At 41.6% G+C, this 25,375-nt stretch overlaps 2 protein-coding genes across 2 annotated transcripts in view; both read left to right on the forward strand.

Moving 5' to 3' along the window:
- LOC124000153 (potassium voltage-gated channel subfamily H member 4-like) overlaps positions 1–7,113 on the forward strand; it is a 41,644-nt gene extending 34,531 nt beyond the window's left edge. The window contains exons 12-15 of the mRNA XM_046306332.1: positions 2,330–2,712; positions 2,958–3,037; positions 4,339–4,415; positions 4,888–7,113. Of these exons, the coding sequence (XP_046162288.1) occupies positions 2,330–2,712; positions 2,958–3,037; positions 4,339–4,415; positions 4,888–5,970 (1,623 nt within the window). The 3' untranslated portion in view covers positions 5,971–7,113. The remainder of the gene's footprint in view (positions 1–2,329; positions 2,713–2,957; positions 3,038–4,338; positions 4,416–4,887) is intronic.
- A 635-nt stretch (positions 7,114–7,748) lies between these two features.
- Positions 7,749–24,807, forward strand: LOC123998556 (ras-related protein Rab-5C-like). The gene is made up of 6 exons (XM_046303514.1): positions 7,749–7,907; positions 17,815–18,179; positions 19,679–19,830; positions 20,090–20,212; positions 20,434–20,527; positions 23,298–24,807. The coding sequence occupies exons 2-6, from the start codon at positions 18,014–18,016 to the stop codon at positions 23,420–23,422; spliced, it is 660 nt and encodes a 219-aa protein (XP_046159470.1). The 5' UTR covers positions 7,749–7,907; positions 17,815–18,013; the 3' UTR covers positions 23,423–24,807.
- The last annotated feature ends 568 nt before the right edge of the window (positions 24,808–25,375 follow it).

Consider the following 25,375-nt stretch of genomic DNA (forward strand, 5'->3'; position numbering starts at 1 on the left):
GAGACATTTAAATGATTGAGGTTGATATGAGGGTTCTGGTCCCTGACCCGTTGCCCTTCCCTCTTAGGTGAACATATAACTTGATAAAAGGCTGAACACAATGTTCTGATCTAGCCCATTCCCAGATAGAACTTCTCTCTGAAAGAAGCAGGATTGCAACTCTTACGGCCCCATTTTGCCACCTTTATTGAGAGCTTAACAAAGGGCTGGCATTAGTATGTTTACTATGTGTATCTCTGTGAGGATGATTCTGTCCCTTGTTTTTGTCCTGTATTTGTGTGGGTGTTGGAGTAGGCATATGCCTTTGTGTGCGTGCACATGCATTTCTATGACATGTGAGTGTCCACGTGTTAATGATTCTACATTGTGCGTGGGAGTTAACTGATTCTCTCAAAAGTAATTTACCAGAATGTGAAAATGGTCTGGTAGAAATAAACATAATAATAATCTGACCCAAAAAAAGTCACTCTGAAGAATAACAATTAACAGCTAAATAATCTAACTCCTACTGAAAATGCTAAGTAGGCAGTGCACCTAATTGAGAGGAACAGCACTGACTCATAGCAGAACAGCTATTTGAAGGAAATGACACAGTCTCTTGTTGCCGAAGTAGGCGAGGATGGAGGGGGAGTGGTCCGGAGGGGGGCTGGTCCCTGATTATTTAGCATTTCTTAAACACCTGAAACATGTTTCCTTCAATTTAGAGACATAAACATTATGCCTAATTCTATTCTACACATTCCAGAGCGTGTTATTCTGACTATTGTAAATCACAAATCTCAATATACTGCACGAACAGGCCTAGGATATAGTATTTATATAGTATTTTTCTAAATCTAAGCGTACCTCTTGACTGGTGTTACGAATCCCTTTTGGCCCGACAGTCTAGGGGGGATGGTAATGAGATCCGTAACATAACTCATGCAAATTATTATTGTGACAAAGTAAAAGTGTGAACGAAATAACCACGACAACAGAAATCTACCGTCAAACTCTAGGTTTATTTATAAACACACGGTAATGGGGGGAGCAAGAAAAGGGGCTGAGCTGGACCCAAGGAAAGAAACAATAAATATACAAAAACACACCCCTAAGCTAGACTAGTCTACTTTAACAACAACTAACTAACCAAAAATACAGTGGGTGGTCCGCCCAGTTCTAACTAGTGTATTTAACAAAGTTCACCTATGTGTAGTGTATGCCCATGGGCGACTTGTCTTGGTTTCCCCTTTTCCCACCAGCAAACAAACAAACACCATAACCAAAAACAATACTCACAGGTGATGACAAAGTGCTATGGAGGTGCTTTAAACAAAAGAGAGGTTAAAGACACAAAGCGAGAGTGAAACACAGAGACCTACAGACATGGCATTTACAGAGAGATTGAGCTAGAGATTGAGCTAGAGATTGAGCTAGAGATTGAGCTAGAGATTGAGCTAGAGATTGAGCTAGAGATTGAGCTAGAGATTGAGCTAGAGATTGAGCTAGAGATTGAGCTAGAGATTGAGCTAGAGATTGAGCTAGAGATTGAGCTAGAGATTGAGCTGAGCTGATCTTTAGAACAAACAAATGATGGAGTTTTTAAACCATGGGGAAGGAACTGTGATAGGTCAGGAAATAGGAGGAGGTGTGTCTTCTGATTGATGATTGATTGTTGACTGATTGGGGAGTGATGGTTTTCACCTGTGAGGGGAGAAGGAGAGAAAAGAAACACACACAGGATACACACACACAGGATAACTGTATCCGTAACAACTGGTCTGGTGGTTATTTTTTTAAAGAAACTAAATATGCTTCTCTGCATCTCTGATAAAATCTGGGTGAAAGATTAAGATTATTCAGTGCACTTAGTAATTGCTTGGTTTTCTAAAGTCTACCAACTTTGCCAGCAGGCATGCCAGCTAAGATAGTTAGATAAGCTACTCTAAAGTGATTGACAGCCTGAAATGGCTTGGTAGCTAGTTATGAGGTTGGGAGACTGGGAACATATCTAGCTGGCTAGCTAAAGCCAACTCCATGGAAAATTATATGGCTCTAGATTGCAGGAGAAAGTTGTTTCAGGTGTTTGAAAATATTACAATTCTCCAACATGCCCCCCTCCGGACAATCCCCCAGCCATCCTCGCATACTCTGTGCCCCCTCAGATTTTTAGAGTGCATGACGCCCCTTCTACCCATTACCGGCAGCTAAAATCACATTTAACTCTGTGTGTATCACTCTCTCTCCTCCTCCACTGGCAATAGGTTACTGGAGGGCATGCATGGTTGTTTGTGAGAACTACAGAGAACCTGTTACTCATGCCTCTCCTCTCCCACCCTCTGCCCCTCAGGAGCGAGTTGATAAGGACCACAAGCTTCCCTTCGTTGTGGAGGCAGAAGATGTGGAGTCTGGTGAGGACATGAGCCACTGTCCCACCGGTGCATCCCACCAAGGACAGTTGCTCCTGATGCATGGCCTGAGCAGCCCCGTCTGCCAACCTGGCCTCAGCAGCCTGCTGGGGGAGGAGCTTCGACATGTCAGTGCGCTCCATCTCTGCCGCTCCCCAGCCCAGGGCTGCAGAGGCCGTAGCCCCTCCCATCAGCTGCTGTCCAATGAGGAGGTTACTCCCGCCCCTGTGCCCAACATGGTCACAGATCACAGCCCATCCCATAGGCCAGCCAAGCTGCTCATACCCTCCCTACATTGTGTCAGCCCTCTGGACCTCAGCCCCAGGTGAGTAATGAGACATAAGTGTCAATCAAAATGACTAGCGTTTGTATTTCATTAGCCCAGTACCTGAGCCTAAGGTTTGTAGGATGATAAGACTATAACCACCAACCAAAAAACCACTAACCAAAACATGTTTTACCTGGTAATAACAGCAAAGACAGATTACAGTTCAATTTATTTTACTGAAAATCACTTCATATTTAATCATAACCCACTTAAGTATGAACCTCTCTTCCTATCTCCTCTAGGGTTGTGGATGGAATTGAGGATAATGGGCAGTCTTTTCACTTCAATGTGGATCAAGGCGAGGCAAAGACCAATAGCAAAGGTAATGGTCTCCGGTTAACAATGGTTTAACTACAAAAATATATATTTTTCTAACAGTGGTTTTCTTTCTTTCTTTCAATTTAAAGTTTTATTAAGTTTTCTTGTTTTTCAATCAACCAAACAAAACACATTCCACATTCACAGATGTGACAGGCTTAAAAAATATTTTAAAAAGAAAAAAAGAAGTTAAAATATATAATAATAACTTATAAAATAAATGAAAAAATACAATTAAAATAAAAGATTAAGAAAAATAATTTAAAAAAAATTTGGTATATATATATATATATATATATATATATATATATACATACATACATACATACATACATACATACATACATACATACATACATACATACATACATACATACATACATACATACATACATACATACATACATACATACATACGTACACATATACATACGTACACATATACATACATACACACACATATATACATACATACATTCACACCCATACACACACATATATACATACATACATTCACACCCATACACACACACATATCCTACATACCTACACGTACTCACAAATATATATATTTTTTAAACACACAAAAAACATATATAAAACTTGCAGCAACACTATCAAGGTTCTTATCAGCTATTTCTAGCCTTCGCTGAGACGACGAGCCAATCATTCATTTTTAGATTTTACAGCAGCTTACACAACATGTATCTGCACATTTCCCTAGTCACCCTGTTCACTCTGTCCAGTTTGAAATATAGTTGAATAGTGGAGACCAGAGTCTATCAAACTTGGGCTGTCTCTTGTGGAGGTCATAAGTGAGCTTTTCAAGAGGGAGAAAGTCAACAATCTGGTCAATCCACATTTTAAATGTAGGAGGGGTATTAGAGGCCCACAATAGAAAAATACATTTCTTAGCAAAGTATGTAATAATCATGAGCAAATTTTCTCTGTCAGGATCAAGAACAAAGTCCTGCTGGGCATTAAGAAGATAGATACACGGGTTCATATCAAACTGTACATCTAGTCTTTGCTGTGCAGCAGTATGTATAGATTGCCAGAATCTGGCAATCTCTCTACAGCTCCAAAATACATGCATATAGGTTTAACAGTGGTTTTCTAACAGTAAATAGAAATGTGTTTTAGGCAAGGATACTGAATTGATTGGTCAGAAAATGTTTTTTTAGAATGACCCAAAGCAGTACAAGTAGGCTTTTCATACAAATGAAATGGTCTGAGCAAAGTGCTTTATGTTGGAGTGGGGTGTGAAAGCACTGATCATTCCATCCTTTCCCATCCCCCTTATAGACCCATTCCAGGTGAGCGCCAACTTACTTCTGGAAACAGAGGAGGTGAGACAGAACATCAGCCAGCTAAGCAAAGAGGTACGATCACATTGACAGAATAAATGGACACATAAACCAACATAATGATGTATCAATGAACTGATAAATGAACGATTTGCTCCATCTAGGTAGAAAGAGCTCAAGAGACGCAAACTTGTTTGTTCTCCCACTTCATTTTCCGTACTCTACTTTCGCTGTACCCTAAAGAGTGTCGAAAAACAGGTCATTTCTGACACACTTTCAGCACTACATACACCACTCAGGCTATGTAGGCAAGAGAACATTTAAAGACATTTTTCCTCAAATAAAATGTAGGATTGTTAAATTGGAGATGGTCCAGATTTGAAAGCTCACGTAACACCGACTGATCATTTATGACTGTGCTTGTTTTTGGTTTCTACCATTTCTGACCTAGAAAGAGACAATAGAACTCTCCTGCCTTGGAATAATTACTATTCAACCAAGTAACAGATTATAGCTTTCATTATTCTGCATGCCATCTATTTTCCAGATGAATACCCTTAACCAGGAGGTGTCCAACCTGACCAAGGAGCTCCATGAGATGATGTGTTTCCTGCAGGGCCATGTGACCATGTTTCATTACCCTCTGCCATCTCCTTATGGCCTGCAGATGACCCCTAACCCCAACCTCAGCAGCAACATGACTGCTGCCAATGACTGGCAGACACGGGTGCCTTTCAGTATGCCTGCTGGACCTCACCCATCTCACCTACAACATTACCCCCTCAGCCACCCTGCCAGGAACATGTGGGCCTACGGTGGGGTGCCCCCCCAGGGCAGTGGTCCCGCCATGGGTCAGAAGGTGGAGGTTGAGCACCTTCACCAGACGTCCAATCCCAGGTCATCCTGTTTACGTCTGTGCTGCTCGGACAGAGGCAGAACCACTAGTCAGGGACTTGAAGCTCAGTATAGGCCTTTCCCGTCCTCCAGAACTACACCCAACTCTCCCTACCTGGGCCACTCCCAATGCCGGACTGTGCCATCTCTTCTGAATCTCAGCTCTGCCTTCCCAGTACTCCCAGGTGCGGGTCCTGGTCAAGTTGAGTTCAAAGCCTCCATCCCCACCATCAGTACCTTTCGTCCCCTATGTTCCCCAGGCAGCCTCAGCCAGTCCCACCCCTCCCTGAGTGTCCAGGTCAACTCTGACTGCAGCCATTCACCGTCCATCTCCCCAACGCCTATCCATGTCTCACTGACCCCTACCGGCCAACCACAGCTCCACACCACCTTCAGCTCTCAGTCAGGGGGCTACACGTCTGTCAGCCCAACATACAATCAGACGCACAACCAGACCACCCAGGGGCAGGATTCTCTCAACAGAGCCAGGAAGAATGACCTGGTGGGCTCCAGCCCTGTTCACACACTGGACTCATCCCTACCTCTGGTGGGGCAGTCAGCAGGACAAGGGCCATACTGTGGAGGGCCTAACATTGAGTATCCACAGGGCAGGGAGAGTCCTAAGACGATGCAAAGTGATGCTGAGCAGGCAGAGTCCCAGACCCAGGAGACCAACATCAGCACACAGCAGGTCCTGGAAGTCGAGCCTCTCTGGGGCTTGGAGGTGACACATTAGCAACTGTCTGGAGACCCACAGAGACCAGATGAATAAACTGGAACATTACTGCTGCAAAGTAACGCTGAGCCCATCAACTCAACTCTCCCGTTTTGGTTGCATCTCTTATGCTACACGAGTTTACATCTGAGAAATGAATGATTGCTTTACAGTCTAAAACATACACCACACAGCAATCACACTACATAATATTGACACTGATTGTACTACTACTTGATGTACTGTTTATTTAATTTGACTGTAAATACATCATTGATATGGACCAGAGATTAAGAAGACAAGCTGACTCAGTTTACAAAAATATTCATCTTTGTGTTTTATTATGTATTTCTTGTGAACTGAAAGTTAGGTATTACTAACCGGAGGGTATCTCTAGACATAACACATTGAGACCTGGCAGCCATGGAAACAGCAAACCTCACCCCTTTCCTTCATTATATTGTGTTTACATAGAAAGTGTCATTATTTTGACATGTGGGTTTATGTGATGCCATTGTTTGTGAACACACTGTGGAGCTCATTCTACAAGCGGTCTGGACATTACAGCATATGACCAATGTTTGTGCTCATTATTTTAAGAAATTGTTTCTTGGCTAGCCCGGCAGAGGATTGCTGGTCAAAGAGGACCTATGGTTATTTTTGTTTTTCCCTCTTCTGCAATATGGCTATTCATAGCTCTTGCATCTCTTTTTGCTCTTGTGTCTTGCACATTTTCTGACTTTTTCTATGCTGTATATTTGACTGTTCATTTGGTAACAGAGACTGAAATAAGACGTGCAATGTATAGCCGACTGTACAAGTACAACAGTTTCAGAAGCGTACAAATTACAGAATGATTTGAACAACGTGTGCAGACTGAAAGAGTTGTATATCATTTTGTTTGTTTGTAACTGATATTAGTTGTAAAATAAAACTATTTAGATGCAAACAGAATATTAACATATATATATTTTTTTAACAGGGACTCAGAGAAACACAATTACATCTGAAGTGAAAAATGAAATAACTTGAAAGGTTAAACTGAGCAGGTCACAGTAGTGGTACACAATTACATAAATATTGTTAGTCAATCACTCAACATCCAACAATATCTCTTTAGATAGACATATGCCTTTAGATAAACCCACACGAAAATACTGGGGCTTCTCCATTTAATGCCCACAACATGAACGTTTGGGTCAGTGAGTGTACATTGATGAACAAAATGTAGATCTGAAATGATGTGAGAGATGATGGCAAATATTATGGTCTTTAGCGCCACCAGATGGTGATACATTTAAAGAAAACTTCTGTAAAGATTTTATTAAATACATTTGAAAAACGATGGGACCGAATCTGAGTTGTTGATTGTCTATCTGGTGCCAGGGGTGTTTCTTTTGACCAAAAAGATCAGATCTGAAAAAGATCTGATGTTAAAAGATCTGATATGATTGGTTAAAATACTAATTCGTGTAAAAAAAAATATCAGAACTGGGCTGCCTATGTAAACGCTAGTTTGATGTTTTTTAACGTATTTAAAAATATATATGCGGTTTTATCTTGCGCTGGGGATAGTGGCAACTGCCACTGCTTGCCACTCCTACATTAGTCTCGTAAATCCGATCCTAGGCAAAATCAGTAGCATTGATACAATGTGGGAACCAACAAGGCTGTTTACGGAGACTACACCTAAATAATCATCCCTGGCCAGATTTGTGTTAATTAATTTAGTAAACTACAGTTCCCAGGTTCCCAACGACACATAATCAGAGGGAAGCCACACCTTCAGGAAGTGGGAGGATCCCGGAAAAAAATGCACCAAGCAGAAGTGAAGGCCGGGGCCTATGTGTTGAGCAGTCGTAGTGAGCTGTGATAGAGAGATAAGTCGTCAGTCGAAATTGTGCAAAGTGAGTGTATACGAAGAAAAGGGAACGCATGTCTGACATTTGCCTCTAACGGTAAGCTGTTAACTATACTATTTTGGTTCAGATTTCCACTGTCAAATTTTGCTCAAGCAACCAGACAGTAAACTAACGTTAGCTAGCTACCTAGCCAGAGATACGTCGCTAGCTAACGACTGTCAGATTGATATGTTAAATGGGACTAATTACTTGAGCAGAGAGGTAATGCGGTAACTAGTTAGCAAACAATAAAAAGCTTTGTTCATAATTTGACCAAATAGTCATTTATCTTTAGATGTCTGATTTACCCCGTCTTTTCTGTGCGATGTCATCATGAACATAGCCAAGTTAGTTAGCATTAGCTAGCTTTCGTCAGTGTCGTTCAATTAGGTTTTTACTGGCAGTAACGTTAATTTACAGTAGACATATTTTTGTCGTCTACTCAGCTAACTAGCTACTCAACTATAGCTCTTATTGACATTATATAACAATTTTATAAAATTGTTTGGCTTTTAAAAGCTAGCTAGTTACTGTAACTTGGTGGGCTAGCTAGCTAAATTACAGAAATGTCATGTGTTAGATTTGTATTTGTATTTCATAGCTAGTTAGCCTTTAACTGACAGCTAACTAACTATATAGCTAGTAGATTTTATTTTTGGTCCAATCAATTTGATAAACCTTTCATATGTTGATTTCTAGCTTTCAACAGAGTATCTTAGCTCATTGCCATTGGTGTCAGCAGGCTCTTGGTATCAGTGATGATGACGATATTATGAGGAAGTTTGAAACCCACCAACTTAATAGCTATTTATGGTTTCTGCCTGGTAATGATCACGAATCATTCCATCTTGCAGTAACCCACGTCACCTGCTCTTTTACGTTAATTGTTATCTTGCCACTGGTTATCGTTTACTTAGTTAGGTCTCAAAACATATTTTGGATAATTGGAGTTCAAAGTGCATGGCTGTATCTAATTAGGCTCATCATTTTGAATGCCATCATTTGCTGAGTTACATTTTTTGTTTGTACTTGATGTCAATGGTGGTACAGGTGGGTCAGTTATCTGATGTAGCCCTCATTGTGGAAGTCTGTCTGTGTCATATTACTTTTGTATGAATTGCATGCTTTCTTTTCTCTGGTCTATGGTGGAATGTGGTGTCCCTCCTAACGTACTGCGTCTCATCAGTCCTGTACCCTTGTTCACTCCTTCACCTTTACTGCAGGTCATCTATGGCAGTTGTTCACAAACTGTGCGGTCGGCAGGAGGGTGGGCACGGGAGTCCCACCGAACTCAGTTCGGCTTTCAACTTACTCCTGAAAGTTGTAATAGTAGAATATACAAGGTGCAATTATGACATTGGGTAGTGCATCGTTTGTTTTCCTCTTGTCATGTCAGTCATTGCATACCTTAGAGCAGAGTTTCCCAGACCCTGGGTGCATGTTTTGGTTTTTGCCTTTGCGCTATACAGCTGGTTCAAATAACCCACTCATCTTGAATGTGCCTTTTGTTACGTAAATCATTTGTTAAATGGGGTGAAAAGGAGACTGAATTGCCGATTTTAAAATAAAATAAAATAAATAAAAAATGTAAGCTCTAGTGTAATTGAGTTTCTATCAGGAGTGAGACACTAAGACTTTGGGCAAGCAGAGTCAACCTCTGCATCATTCAAGACGGTTCATTTGTGAGAAGCTGTTGAAGTTCACATTTTAGACATTGTTATGTAAGTGTCAGCTGAAAAGTGGACTGGGCTTGAGTCTTGGGTAAACACCAGGGTAGATCCTCATTGGAAACTCGTTGGTGTGTTATGGCTCAATAACAGGACTAGAGAAGGGATTTTTAATAATTTTCCCAAGTTGCTGCCATGTTACGGTGTGGACCTTGTCCTTTGAGAGTGGTGACATATTTTGACACAGGCAAATTATATAAAAGGCAATATTACTAGGTGGCATAAAATGTTCTTATTTTATTTGGTGTTGTAAGCCTAGTTAAGACAGTTTCTATGATATTTCCAAATATTCCTGACAGAAAAATAACTAGTAAAATAAAATATGTGAGACGCAACGCTTTTCAATGTTCAATCCAAAGTAAGCCTAATTAGTATGTGTTAGTTTGGTCAGAAAGGTTGTAATGCATTGGCGTCGATAGAGGAATGAATGAATGAATCGGGTGTGTAGGAGGAGAAGCATGCCCATTCACAACGGGTCATTCTGATGACTCCTCAAAAGACTGAAGATATCCTGTAGGTGTGATGGTTTTTTCTGTTACCCAAGCTGGAGAGTTCTGTGTGCAGACTGGGTTACTGGTCAGTTTGCTACCAGTCTTGTTTGAGACTTACAAGATCAATGTATGCCCCCTATTGATTAAACCACAATTTAGGCCTAAACAAATGGGAAATTATTTCATTAAGTTTGAGCCATTAATAATTGTGTGTGTGCTTCCTCGCAGCCTGATTTGAGACACTCACTAACCCCACCCCGACCCTTTATTTCTGCAGCCGAGGCTCTGTCTGGGGTTATTTCTCATACTAGCCCCATGCTCAAATTGAATTGGGGTTTGGGGTTTAGTCTAGTAGGCCTATGCAAAAACAGATGTTTTTTAAAATCTCACTTAGGTTTGCAAAGCTACCGGTAATTTAAAACGGTCACCTTAATATTTGGTCATAGATTACCTTGTAAGTTTGGTCATTTATACTTTAATTATAAATATTAGTTTTCATTTTTCATTATTTTTTTTTAATATCTGTATCATATTGTCCACGACTTTCTATTAGATGGACCATATGGACCACAATAAACTTTTTTTTCAGGAATTATCTCGGCTTACTCAACAATGGCTTTATTTTCAATTAACTCTGAAACTGTTGTCTTTTTCCACCACTTGTTGGCTACATTTCCCTTTAATGTAAGAGGCCAAAATTATCTGCATGGAGTAGAATTGTATTACACAGGCTTTTGCTTGGCTGTCATGTCTCTCACAGAGGGAGTCAGAAAGAGAAGGAAATTGTTTCCCCCTTGCCTGCCCCAATCATTTGCTAGTGATGTGTATCCAGTTTGCATTCCCAGCGATTTAGGCTGTGTTTAGACAGGCAGCCCAATTCTGATTTTTTTCTTCACTCGTTGGTCTTTTGACCAATCACATCAGATCTTTTCAAATCAGATCTTTTTTAGAGCTGATCTGATTGGTCAAAAGACTACCGACTGAAAAGAATATCAGAATTTGGACTGCCTGTCTATACACAGCCTTAGTCACCTTTCCTCTTCCAATTGACCCATCCCTTACTCTTTAGGCTTAGTTTCTCTTGCATACCCTAATCGAGTAGCAGAGTGGACTGTCTCGCTTTCTCTTCCCTCTCTGGGTTTATCCTCCCTGACGGTTTCCCATCCAGGCCCAACCCTTTTAAACTTCAGATGAAAGCCAAGCTAACAGCTGGATGCAGGCCAGGCGGGGTGGTATGGATGCTGCTCGCTCCACCCTCCCTCCCCGTTACATCTAATTCCTCTGGTCCCTCCACCTTTGGAGTTCAGAAAACCTGTTGTCATGTCACCACTTATTCCTAGGTAACTGGTTAAATTACGTACGTCTCTGCCTGACAGCTTGTTGCACCACTAATTCCATGGCATTGATGACAAATGCATGCTGACACATCTGTATATAATGGCTGTGCCAGGAAATGGGCTAGTTGATGGTTCAACTGGAGTCTAGGAGTGGGAGACTGAATTGTCCTTTGGGAACACACAGCTCAGTGGCCTATTGGGGTGTGTATTGTTAGAAGTGCTATCCTAATCAGTTGTTTAGGGGAATTCTGTGCATTCTCATAGTACAACTAACTTCATTCTACCCAGTCGAGTAACACCGGGTACTCTCAGTCCAATAACATCGGGCTTTCTTTCTGATCAGTCCCATTCCACCCCCTTCTGATTACCATGAACAGCACTGGCCTAAGAGTTTTACCTAGCCTGATTCCAGATCTGTTTGTGCTTTTGCCTACTCCAATGTCATTATCAAGCCTTTCAGCAATGTTTGGTATGACAATTCCATAACAAGTTGACAAGAGAGCAGAAACTGACTGGCACCCAGGCTAAGTTGTACCTGACAGCAGAGCACAGTGGGACTGTGAGCTGTGATTGAAGCATACCTTTAGGCTAGTTGTGGTCAATGAGGTTGGCTGTGAGGGCTCTGAGGTTAAGAGTAGGGCTGGGACGATACCAGAATATGTTTTCCATGTCAAAAATGAAACCACGAAGCAGATCTAACTCTTTGGTCCTTTAAAAAACCTGCTGTGTGTAAAACATTGTGTGCGATAGCTTGGAAAAATAAATAATGGATCACTCTGGACGACAAAATAATGTTTGTTTCCAACATTATGGCTGTTTTCCTAAAGTTAAATCCACTTTGTTTTTTTGATTCCTTGCCACGATACTTAAGAGTATCGCGATACTGGTCGGGTCCCGTCCCTAGTTAAGAGTAGTGTGGTGCATAGCGGATGGGGTTCATGGCTAAATATGAGTGGGTACTTAATGTTAGCCAACTTAAGGCCAGGTGGGTGGACCATTCATCTTGTGTGTGTGTAATGTTTGGGATGTCAAGTATAAGAGGAAACCCACACTGTGATGGTAACTGATGTCACTGGTCATGTTAAATAGAAACTGAACAGCTACTGAGAATTCTCCCTCCCCCACACTCTTTTTCAGACTTACTAACATGCTGACCAAACTGACCACGTTGAATGACATGAATGTGTACATTTATTATTTAATTGTTTCATCCAAAGGTCTTGCGTGTGTAAACGTGTGTCTGCGTAGCCAGGCTCTAATAGAACTTGGTTATATTTTAGACGCTAGGTGCGCTGCAAGTCCCGCCTCTCCCATCTACCCATTTGGTTTTTACGAGCATTTACCAACGTGGGTGATTTGAAAGATGAACAAGGTCCACATTCCAGTCCAGTTGGGGGCGGTAAATGCACCTTAAAGTTGGTTGCCAATCGCCATGTAAAATCCACAGAAGAAGAAAAAGATTCTGAACAAGGATTAATTAATCAAATAATTTAACTAAAAATGAACTAGGTTTCCTGTTTTTATCTGTGGGTCAAAGATTCAGCTTTAAAAAAAAGACCAGATGTATTTCAGGTAAAATAACCCAATGTTTATCTCTCAGGATCAATTATCCAGCAAGTTAGCTAGCTAAATGTCAATTTAATGTTTCATGTGTGTTTTGACCTGACCCCAATTTAATATAGTTGGTTTTAGTATTTTAACCTGCATGAACACGGCTGGTGGGGATAGAGAACATCAACATACACACGCAGAGTCGGTTTGGTCAGCATGTCCATCATGAACGTGGCTTCTTCATTTGATATATTTGTGCATGCATTGTCTTGAGTAGCATTAGTCTACCTCATGCATGTGATTGAGAAGCTGTTGATTGGATCATGAGGGCAATGCATGCAATATCTGTATGTAGTTAATTGTGGGTGGTGCCTCCAGTTCTCAGTGGCTGTGTTTTACTAAGTGCTTGGATTTCAAGCTGGCAGCAAAGCCCACGGAGGCTGTATGAACATTTGACCATCTCTCTCCTACTCTCTCTCTGACCCAGCCTCTCTCCCCTCCATCTCTCTGACCCACTTCAGTGTGTGGAGGTCTCCAGAGTCCATTAAAGATGCCAGCAGAGGGCTGCTTAGATGCATGATGCTGCTCTGAGTGACTCTCAGAACAGGAGTGAGTGTTGGGCCAGCCACTACAGGCCCTCTAGCAATCAGTCAATCATATTACCAATTATATTTTTTATTCATTTTACCTTTATTTAATCAGGCAAGTCAGTTAAGAACAAATTCTTATTTAAGATGGCGGCCAAACCCGGGCGACGCTGGTCCAATTGTGTGCCGCCCTGTTCACTATACTGTTCAATAACCATGTCCTAAACTGTTTTTGGTTTATACTGGTGGATTGAACACAGGACTTTTTGATGTAGATACGATTTTCAGTTATGTTTGTCCTCTGTTTTTATATTATTTAGAGTTATCAGTGTTACTGACACTAATATAAAATATGGGCTCATATGACTAGCCTTGGTTAAATGTTCTCATTCCCTTATCCTGTTTTTGATTTCTGAAGCCCTCATCTCATCCCGCCCTCTCCCTGTCCTTGGCTATGGAACCTTGTCCTGGGGCAGTGAGGCATGCTGACCTCTTCATTTCCATAGTGTGTGTGTGTAGTAGACTATCAAGGTTGGAGAGCAGTCACACCTGTTGTTTTGTCTTAGAATGGTAGACATACTGGTAAACGCGTTGTGTAAAAAGTGGCTCCAAACATTTGACCGACGTGACCTGTTTAGGCTACGGTAGCTTAATTAGAAGAGATACTAGGATGATTCTACGTTCTTCTCAAACACAAAGACATTGAGCTTAGTTCCACAGTCTTGGTCTATTAGCTTTCTTACAACTTCCTCGGTGTCTTCATATCAGCACATAGGTGTGTATGTGGCAGTAGTCTAGGCCTTTGGTGTGCTACCTTGCTGTACTGTCTGCTCTGTGCTGGGTTGACCCTCTCAGGCCAGTGTGTGGTACCAACACAGTGTGATCTTCTGTCGCATGCAGAAGATTAGGTCCTTGCCTGGCCTGGGAAGGACTGAGCGTCAACAGCAACTCTACTCTGGCTGGCCTACTGCTCTCTCGCTCCTTAACCAGGACTCTATCAAATCCATGTTGTGGACAGAATCACAAGATTCAGACAATAAAACAGAATTCAGCAATATTCAAATGTATTGAGCTTATTAGAAAATGTATTAATTTGCCCAAGTTTATCATAAGACATGAACTAAATGCATCAGTGATTTGCATGTTGCTGCAACTATCTGAAACTGTGTGTGTGTGTGTGTGTGGTGTCCGCATATGTCTACACTCTGTGTAGCGAAGATGCTAATGCTAAGTCTTCTGGTAGAGATTGCCAATGAAATGTTAACTACAAAGTTGCCTATGCCGACATGGGAGAATGATTTCATGATTATTTGCATCAATCCAGTGCAGAGTATTCAAAACAAATGGCCAATCACACGAGCACTACAGAAATGTTGCTAACCAAACAGCGGTCTCTTGCTGGTGCACACTTGCATTAAAGGGTAACTACACCCAAAAATGTAGATGTCTTTAAGCGTTGTTGTGGAAATAAAACGTCTGATTTTTGTTTTTTTTCAATAATAATAATAAGACAGCAAAACGGAAACCTGTAAACAATAAATACCAAAAAATTAGGAAAAAGGAATTTTGGGATAAGAATAAACAAAATATGCCATGGGACCCTCATTGATTTAGTTCTGTTTGAGTCACTCAGATGGTGGAACACAGCATAAGCCGTGTAGAACTGTAGAGAATTAGCTTTAAAACTGCAATTTATTATCACTGTAGAATGGTAGGAAACTATACACATTTCTCTACGTCCCATGGCGAGACCCCCCCCCAGACATTACTCTTCCCCCCTCTAGTCAAGTGTGTTCTTTCAGTCTTTGAATGCACTCACTGTTGAAAGACAGGCCTATAGTAGAAGCCTGTACACTGTGTCGTGTATAACTATTTAGTGGCGTTATTGTGATATTTCACACTTAGTTATGGATTTTAGTATTGTAGGCTAACCTAACAGTGAATGGTTTAGTATAAAGGGCCAACAGTACTGTATGTATGTGCATGCTACTCTGTCCTTCTGCAATGTTCACTTCCTGCTATGATATTAATTCAGTTTCCTGTCCCTTTCACCAAGCAGAAGCTGACTGACCTCGTGAAGTAGCTCTATGGAAGATTTTTTTTAAGCGTTTCTTACTGTAGTCATATTAAAGTCAATGTAAAGAAGAACACTTGGACTCTGAGTACACTGGCCCAACCATAAGATGACAATCTGCAGATCATCATGTGACGATCTAAGTTAAGACGGATGTGTGCAGGCCCAAGGTGGACTGTAAACACAGAAACAGGAGTCCTTGGGGCAAGCAGCTCAGACTATCATTTCCTGTTCTGTGTTTTCACTGTGGTCCTCAGCTCTGTGGTCTATGAGAACACACACACACACACACACAGGTTGCATTGGGTTGGATGTGAACAACCGTTGAACTCTGCTTTAGGCTAATGTGTCTAGACGAGGTTTGGGCGCGAGGTTTGGGTGCGTGTCCCCGCCGCCCCCCCAAAAACATTTGGCGTTCAAGCGTCATGATTGTGAATGCTAACGGTTAATTGTGGTCGCACTCATGGCCCAATCTACATATCTAAATGTTGCTTTAGGAAGGACCCCATGACATTTCCTTCACTGCTGTATTTGACTGAGTCTAAAGTAAATATAATTAAAAGAGAAGAGGGCAGGGCTTATCTCCCTGTCCAGCCCTTGCTTCATTCAAACTGACATCCAGACCACAATGTAGGTTTCCAGTAGGCCTATCAGAAAATAACCTTAATTTAAACATTGAACTGTTTTCTTGTCAAACCATGGTGGTGTTTTAGAAGCACTGACATGTTCCTCGACCAATGGTGTTCATCAGAACATTATTGATTTACAACACTGATCAACTGGAGCAGAATAATTAGTCTGCTAGGCATTGATTTGAGGCATTTGGGGTTTTTAATGAGTAACTGATGGATATCAGGACCATTTTATAGGTTTGTTTGAACCTGAATAATAAGCCCAGTCAAAGGTTAAGATACAAAGGACTCATTACACTGGACCGTGAAAGTAGATTGGTAAAAACCAGACGCTTATGGGAGTAGCCAACTTGGTATGACACCATTGACTCCTTGCAGTCAACACTTTTCTCACTGATTTAGGGAAGACTATAAGAAATGATAATGACTATTATATTCACCTCGATAGCTCTAAATGGCATGCATAGTGTACACAACATGAGGAACACCCACTCTTTCCTTGAGACTGACCAAGTGAACACTATGATCCCTGAAGGATGTCACCTGTTAAATGAACTTCAATCAGTGTAGATGAAGGGTAGGAGAAGACTGGTGAAAGAAGGATTTTTAAGACTTGAGATATGTAGTCCACGCCCATTCCTGTGTGCTTTTTGATTTGTTTTCATACATTTATTTTTTAACTAGGCAAGTCGGTTAAGAACAAATTCTTATTTACAATGACTGCCTACCCCGGCCAAACCCGGACGACGCTGGGCCAATTGTGCGCCAACCTATGGGACTCCCAATTACAGCCAGACCCTGGAATCGAACCAGGATCTGTAGTGATCTGTAGTGACGCCTCTAACACTGAGATGCAGTGCCTTAGACCACTGTGCCAACAATAGAGTTCCAGTTTCTGGTTTCTGGATATATATATATGTATATAAAGTGCCTTCAGAAAGTATTCACACCTTGTTTTACAGCCTGAATTAAAAAATGAGTAAGTTCAGGAGTAAACTTTTGTTTAACAAGTCTCATAATAAGTTGCATGGACTCACTCTGTGTGCAATAAGTGTGATTTAAAAAAATGACTACCTCACCTCTGTACCCCACACATACAGATAATTGTAAGGTCCCTTTCCAATGCCTCGCAAAGAAGGGAACCGATTGGTAGATTGCTTTGTTTTTTTTTTACCAGACATTGACTATCCCCTTGAGCATGGTGAAGTTATTAAATGCACTTTGAATGGTGTATCAATACACCCAGTCACTACAAAGATACAGGTGACCTTCTTAACTCCGTTGCCGGAGAGGTCAATACTTATGGAAATGACATTTCATAATTTAATTTTCAGTAAATTAGCAATATTTCTAAACATGTTTTCACTTTGTCATTATGGGCTATTGTGTGTAGATGGTTGAACAAAACTATTTAATCCATTTTGAATTAAGGCTGTAACACAACAAAATGTGGAATAATTCAAGGGGTATGAATACATTCTGAAGGCACTCAAGTTTACTAAAGTTTTCCTGTATCACACTGGCTGCCTACAAGTGATATTATTACTGTCCGTTCTTTCTTCCAGCTCACACAGGTGAAGTCCCCTCTTCCTCCGGCCCCCTCACTTCCTGGCCTAGACTCGCCTGACCCAGCTTAGCCCACCCTCGCCTGGCCCGGTCTCAGCTCCAGTCCCTGCTCCGCTTCAGAGCCCCAGTCCTTCGCCCAAGGCAGCCTCATTCTCCACCAAGAGCCTCTTACCCCGGTGAAGCTCTCTGCTCGGCAGCATGGCAGGTCGAGGAGGACCAGCACGGACCAACGGCGCGGCGGCCAGCAACAAGATCTGCCAGTTCAAGCTGGTGTTGCTGGGAGAGTCAGCGGTGGGCAAATCCAGCTTGGTGCTGCGCTTCGTCAAGGGCCAGTTCCACGAGTACCAGGAGAGCACCATCGGCGGTGAGTAGGCACGCCGTTGGCATTGTCATTCTTCTGACTGTGTCTTAGTCATGCTTAGTTTTTGTTGCTTTACAGCTGTCCTTGTGTTGATGTTATAAAGGTCAAGTAGATTGGAAGTGTGAATGTGTAGTAGAATGAAGGAAGACCACTTAGAATGCCTTGGTAACCGGGGATGTCTTACTGCTATCTAGCAGCCCTTACCCTGACTGTTGTCAAGGCCAGGTCAGGCAGACATGAGCTACAGAACCAGATCTTTCTTGGCAGCTGATCACCTGACTCTTGCATGAGCAGCCGAGCCCTTGACTGACACTTTAAATATGCCACAAGGAGTGGGATGTCCTTACTCCCGGCCATAGAAACCTTATGGAGAATGTTCAAATCAAAACTGAAAAATAGATAAGTGCGAGAAGGAGGTAACTGTCATCTGCCTAATAAGGTATGTATTGACTTAATGCTAGCCAGAGTGGAGCAGGGAGAAGGGGGTCTCTCCCTGTGGGCTCTTAAAACAGGAAGGAAGTCGGTCAACAATGGGATTTCCTGTCCTGGAACTGCTCTAATATCTAAGGATCTGGAAACCAATACTAGATGGTTTTAACATTCAAAGAATTCCACTGCAAAAATTGGGTAATGAGTAACTATTTATTTTCAACTTCACCTAGTGTTATAAACTTACACACGGGTGTTGGGAATTTCCATTATGCATTAGTGGTTTACTAGCTAGATTGCTTTGTGATTTATCCATTACCCTTTTCCTTAAATAAATGTTAAAAAGTAGAGTCGCATCATGCAGCCACAGCAGAGTGAGGCTGGAGAGACCGGATGCTTGGTGCTTACACTAGCCCAAAGACTTAGGACGAGTCAGCATTTTCAAAACATTTTAAAACCTGTTGTCAGCTGTCTGGTCAAAGGTCACTGAGCTTCAGTATGGAGCAGGCTTCCTCTATGAACGCTGCTGTACATTTCCCTCAGCCGTGTGACACAACGGGCTGAATTAGCAGTGTCTTTATGTTCCATGGATTCTCTTTCATCACTGTCTTGTTTAGTATATTTTACTCTCACTACTTTACACAGTAACCATTTACCCAGTGCTTAGTGCTCTGCGATTCGATCTTGTTTATTTACCTAAGAATTGTCCCTTCCTCCTCTCTCTAACGTTGGAAGGCTCCCAATTCTCCTCAGTGCTGGCTTTGTAGCTTCACGAGTTCTCATTAAGCCACTGTTCACATTTCCTCTTAACTGTCTCATGGCCTTGGCTGTTGGGATTATGTTTGCCTTGTACCAGTTTAACTCAGCCATGTCAAATAGGGACAACTATACCCTATGACACGATTTAAGGAAGAAAACAGAATACCTGTCCTGTACAGATACTGAGTTTTACTCCACTGTGAGGAAATGCACAGGCAAAGTCAAATGTACACCTATTTTCTATGTGTAGGGCATTTGCAGACTTAAAATAGAGCCTGAAACTAAGTCTATGATTTGTTTCTACACCCATCCAGCTGCCTTCCTCACACAGACCGTCTGCTTGGATGACACAACAGTTAAGTTTGAGATCTGGGACACTGCAGGGCAGGAACGGTATCACAGCCTGGCCCCTATGTACTACAGAGGAGCGCAGGCTGCCATCGTGGTCTATGACATCACCAACACAGTGAGTGACAGCTGCTGGTCACGTGTGGAACTGGTTCCTGAGTGTTGTCAGCACTCGGCAGTGCTTTTTAGCGGAGGTTGATTATTCAAACCCTCAAACAAAGGACAGACCTTTGCTCTCGTAACTGACACTTCTGTAGCTATATAATAGAGCTCTTGTGTGGGAAAACAAACATCCATTGTGCAATCTGCCTTTGTCATGTATTTCATCAAATCACAAATGTTTTTGATGTTATTAAGAATGTTTTTTTCCTGTGCAGGATACATTCACACGTGCAAAGAACTGGGTGAAGGAGCTCCAACGACAAGCCAGCCCCAACATCGTTATTGCACTGGCAGGGAACAAAGCTGACCTGGCCAACAAAAGAGCTGTGGACTTCCAGGTACTGAGGAACTCTTAACAATTAGATGCTTCTAGTCCCACTGGACTATTGGTGGAAAATGTCAATGATAAGTTTGTTTAAACTGGAGAATGTATTAGAAATGTCATTTTCATAGTTTCTGTTGATATTCAAGAATGCTCACGAACTCTCAAAGCTTTGGGTTGTTACTGATTGTATCAATGTGTTTGATGGGGGCTCTAAAGATCTTTCCTTGTGTGTAGGAAGCACAAGCGTACGCAGATGACAACAGCTTGCTCTTCATGGAGACTTCAGCCAAGACGGCCATGAACGTCAATGAGATCTTCATGGCCATAGGTACGTGTACCACAATATATGTGCATTTATAAACTGGGTGGTTCGAGCCCTGAATGCTGATTGGCTGACAGCCGTGGTATATCAGATCATATACCACGGGTATGGAAGAACATATACAGTTGAAGTCGGAAGTTTACATGCACCTTAGCCAATTACATTTAAACTCAGTTTCACAATTACTGACCTTTTAATTCTAGTAAAAATTACGTCATGTCAGTTAGGATCACCACTTTATTTTAAGAATGTGAAATGTCAATAGTAGAGTGATTTATTTCAGCTTTTCTTTCATCACATTCCCAGTGGGTCAGAAGCTTACATGCACTCAATTAGTTTTTGGTAGCATTGCCTTTACATTGTTTAACTTGGGTTAAGCTTTTCGGGTAGCCTTCCACAAGCTTCCCATAATAAGTTGGGTGAATTTTGGCCCATTCCTCCCGACAGAGCTGGTGTAACTGAGTCAGGTTTGTAGGCCTCCTTGCTCGCACCTGCTTTTTCAGTTCTGCCCACAAATGTTCTATAGGATTGAGGCCAGGGCTTTGTGATGGCCACTCTAATACCTTGACTTTGTTGTCCTTAAGCCATTTTGCCACAACTTTGGAAGTATGCTTGGGTCATTGTTCCTTTGGAAGACCCATTTGCGACCAAGCTTTTAACTTCCTGACTGATGTCTTGAGATGTTGCTTCAATATATCCACATAATTCCCCCCCTCATGATGCCATCTATTTTGTGAAGTGCACCAGTCCCTACTGCAGAAAAACACACCCACAACATGATGCTGCCACCCCGTGTTTCACGGTTGGGATGGTGTTCTTAGGCTTGCAAGCTTCCCCCTTTTTCCTCCAAACATGATGATGGTCATTATGGCCAAACAGTTCTATTTTTGTTTCATCAGACCAGAGGACATTTCTCCAAAAAGTATGATCTTTGTCCCCATGTGCAGTTGCAAACCGTAGTCAGGCTTTTTTGTGGCGGTTTTGGAGCAGTGGCTTCTTCCTTGCTGAGCGGCCTTTCAGGTTATGTCGATATAGGACTAATTTTACTGTGGATATAGATACTTTTGTACCTGTTTCCTCCAGCATCTTCACAAGGTCCTTTGCTGTTGTTCTGGAATGGATTTTCACTTTTCGCACCTATGCATGTTCATCTATAGGAGACAGAACGTGTCTTCCTCCTGAGCGGTATGACGGCTGCGTGGTCCCATGGTGTTTATACTTGCGTACTATTGTTTGTACAGATGAACGTGGTACCTTCAGGCATTTAGATATTGCTCCCAAGGAGGAACCAGACTTGTGGAGGTCTACAATTTTGTTTCTGAAGTCTTTGCCAATTCTCTTTTGATTTTCCCATGATGTCCAGCAAAGAGGCACTGAGTTACACAACAGGTACACCTCCAATTGACTCAAATGATGTCAATTAGCCTATCGGAAGCTTCTAAAGCCATGACATCATTTTCTGTAATTTTCCAAGCTGTTTAAAGGCATAGTCAACTTAGTGTATGTGAACTTCTGACCCACTGGAATTGTGATACAGTGAAATAATCTGTCTGTAAACATTTGAACTAAAAATTACTTCATGCACAAAGTAGATCTCCTAACCGCCTTGCCAAAACTATAGTTTGTTAACAAGAAATTTGTAGAGTGGTTGAAAAATGAGTTTTAATGACTCCAACATAAGTGTATGTAAACTTCCGACTTCAACTGTGTTTGTACCACTCTAATTAAGTTGGTAACCAGTTTATAATAGCAATAAGGCACCTCAGGGTTTGTGGTATATGGCCTATATACCGCAGCTAAGCGCTGTATCCAGGCACTCCACATTGCTTCTTGCAAATGAACAGCCCATAGCCATGGTATATTGGCCACATACCACACCCCCTCTGGCCTTATTACTTAAGTATACACTGAGTGTATACTGGGTGGTTTTAGCCCTGAATGCTGATTGGCTGACAGCTGTGGTATATTAGACCGTATACCACAGGTATGACCAAACATTTGTTTTTACTGCTCTAATTACATTGGTAACCAGTTTATAATGCACCTCAGGGTGCAATAATGCACCTCTGGGTTTGTGGTATGAGGCCAATATACCATGACTAAGGGCTGTGTCCAGGCACTTCGTGATGCATCGTGCTAGAGAACGGCCCTTAGCCGTGGTATATTGGCCATATACCACACCCCCTAGTGCCTTATTGCTTAATTAGAAATACCTTCCAAATATTGAGTTGCACCCATCCTTTTGTACTCAGAACAGCCTCAATTCGTTGGGGCATTGACTCTACAAGGTGTCGAAAGTGTTCCACAGGGATGCTGGCCCATGTTGACTCCAATGCTTTCCACAGTTGTGTCAAGTTGACTCTTTTGGGTGGTGGACCATTCTTGATACACATGGGAAACTACTGTGTGAGAAACCCTGCAGTGTTAGTTCTTCACACAAACCGGTCTGCCTGGCACCTACTACCATACTCTGGTCAAAGGATCTTTTGTCTTGCTCATTCACCTCTGAATGGCACACATACACAATGTATCAACTGTCTCCAGGCTTAAAAATCCTTCTTTAACCTGTCTCTCCTTCATCTACACTGATTTTGAAGTGGATTTAACAATTGACATCAATAAGGGATCATAGCTTTCACCTGGTCGGTCTGTCATGGAAAGAGCAGGTGTTCAAAATGTTTTGTATACTCAATGTACATTTCTTCCCAGAACAAATCAAATGTGTAGAAACCATAAAGGCTTCCTACTCACTGTTTCTTTCTGTCCTTCCCTGTAGCCAAGAAGCTTCCTAAGAACGAGCCAGCGGGTGGAGCCGGTGGCCGGGCCGGTGGTCGGGCAGGAGTGGACCTGCAAGAAGCCGCCCCACAGGCTGGTGGTAGCAAGTGCTGTGGTGGGAACTAACCAACTGGACCGACACACCAACCAACCTGCAGTATCAACCAACTGATCAGACCAGCTGACAAACACATCCCACGGTCAAATCAACTGACGGTCTGACCAACCACCATGCACCGATCAACTGATAAGCAAACCAGCTCACAGGCCAATCAACTGTCAACACACAACTCCAAGGTTCCAATGATCAGACCAACAGACAAATGACACAATTATGACCAACATGACGACCTACAACTGTTTTAACTTAACCGAGGACATAACAACCCATTATGTCCAACCAAACGATGGACATCTGACATCATCCAGGCAAAAAACAACCCCACTTAGGGAGGAAAAAAAAGATCAATCCTTACCAATCGCACTTAACAGAGCACTGTTCTTTTTTTGTTTCACCGTATTTCTGTTAAAAAAAATCAAACTCAACTGGGAGGAATAATGAACAGGATCTTTATGCCCTCTCCTTTCTCGCTCTCTCGTGTCATCTTTCTTTACCATAATGCTACAGTATTTCAATGTATGTCTTGTCACTTCTAACCCTGTTTAGTTTGGTGGTGGGTGAATGTAGCAATTCTCATGATTTCATTTTTCCTTGTTCCCGATCGTCACCCTTGGGCAAAATAAGGGAGTGTGTACAACTCCAAAAAAGGAGTTAGGAGAACAGTTGTTTCCTTCCAGATATAGCAGTTGTGTAGATGAACTGAACTATTACGTTGTTATTATTATTACTTTGACTTATTTTCGACATGTTAAACAGTATGATTTCAAAGACTAGACCACCTAAGGTTTTCCAATCATTAATCTATGATATCCAACCATGTGCATTAACATCATTGTCACCAATAACTCTTTTTTAGCATTAATGTAAAGTTTTTGAATCATTCATATACAATGACGAAAGTGGAATAAAAAGGATAAAGCAAGATTTGTTTTCCTGACCAAAATCACAAAAGTGTATTGAAAACATGTTGCTATTATTTGTATGATTTTTCTTCAAACATGTAACCAATCAGTAGTTACTGTCAATACAATACCTTCCCAATCTCAACATGATGTTTTGTCATCCTCAATTATTTTTGTCATGTAACGATGTATTTTTTTATTGTTTTTGTGTACAATTCTTTTGTTTTCTGAAGAGTCTCTGGTATTGGGTGCACTGGTTCTGTCACCTCTTGTGGTTTCAGATGTTCTCTTCAGTTTCTTTTGCTTTTCTGACCTTTTTTTAAAGTTTTCCTATCGGGGATGGATTCCTCTAACCAGTCCGTGTCTGTTATGACATCAATGACTAGCACAACAGTACCTGCAGCTGTCACTGCTGTGAGATGGGGGGACAGGGGTAAACCAAGCAAAACCACAAATTGTCATTTTACCAATAAATAAGGGGGAAGGTATCTCATTGTCTGCCTGTCTTATTTGTTGTATGACAATGGATATTAGAGTATAAGTTTTTCACGGTTAGATTTCACCTACCATCTATTTGTATCTCTACCAACATGTTGAGCGTATAGTAGTTTCCAGTCATTCCAGCCTTTGTTCTCTAATTCTCGAACTGTGCTGAGCACAGTTAGTCTGTCTGAAAATCTAACACTGGTCTGACTGAATTGCTCCACAATCACCCTCCCAGTAATAGCTGGGGACGATTCTACTTTCCCATACTAATTGTAAACAGCTGTTGCCCCAAAGCTGAAAATTTTCATTTCAAAAGGGATAAATACACATTACATTACTTGGCTTATTTATCTTACACAAGAACCTCTCACAACAGTCCTCATTGAAGTTTAAGTTCGTGTGCTCTACTGACCTCTACTGGATCGTTAAAGTTGGATTTATACTCTATGCTGGTCAATAAATAGTGTAGCTAATTCAACAGTGTAATGCCGTATTTTTTATGTTGATGCATTTGTATGTTTTTATTGCAAACTTTGACTACTCCGGCTCCTTTCAATACTTTGGGGCAGA

This window comes from Oncorhynchus gorbuscha, linkage group LG16 (genome assembly GCF_021184085.1).
Source record: "Oncorhynchus gorbuscha isolate QuinsamMale2020 ecotype Even-year linkage group LG16, OgorEven_v1.0, whole genome shotgun sequence".
Lineage (NCBI taxonomy): Eukaryota > Metazoa > Chordata > Actinopteri > Salmoniformes > Salmonidae > Oncorhynchus > Oncorhynchus gorbuscha.

Coding starts and splice junctions, on each gene's coding strand:
- LOC123998556 (XM_046303514.1), top strand. CDS start 18,014: ATGGCAGGTCGAGGAGGACCAGCACGGACCAACGGCGCGGCGGCCAGC. Junction 20,213..20,433: donor AAAGAGCTGTGGACTTCCAG/GTACTGAGGAAC, acceptor CCTTGTGTGTAG/GAAGCACAAGCGTACGCAGA. Junction 20,528..23,297: donor TGAGATCTTCATGGCCATAG/GTACGTGTACCA, acceptor CCTTCCCTGTAG/CCAAGAAGCTTCCTAAGAAC.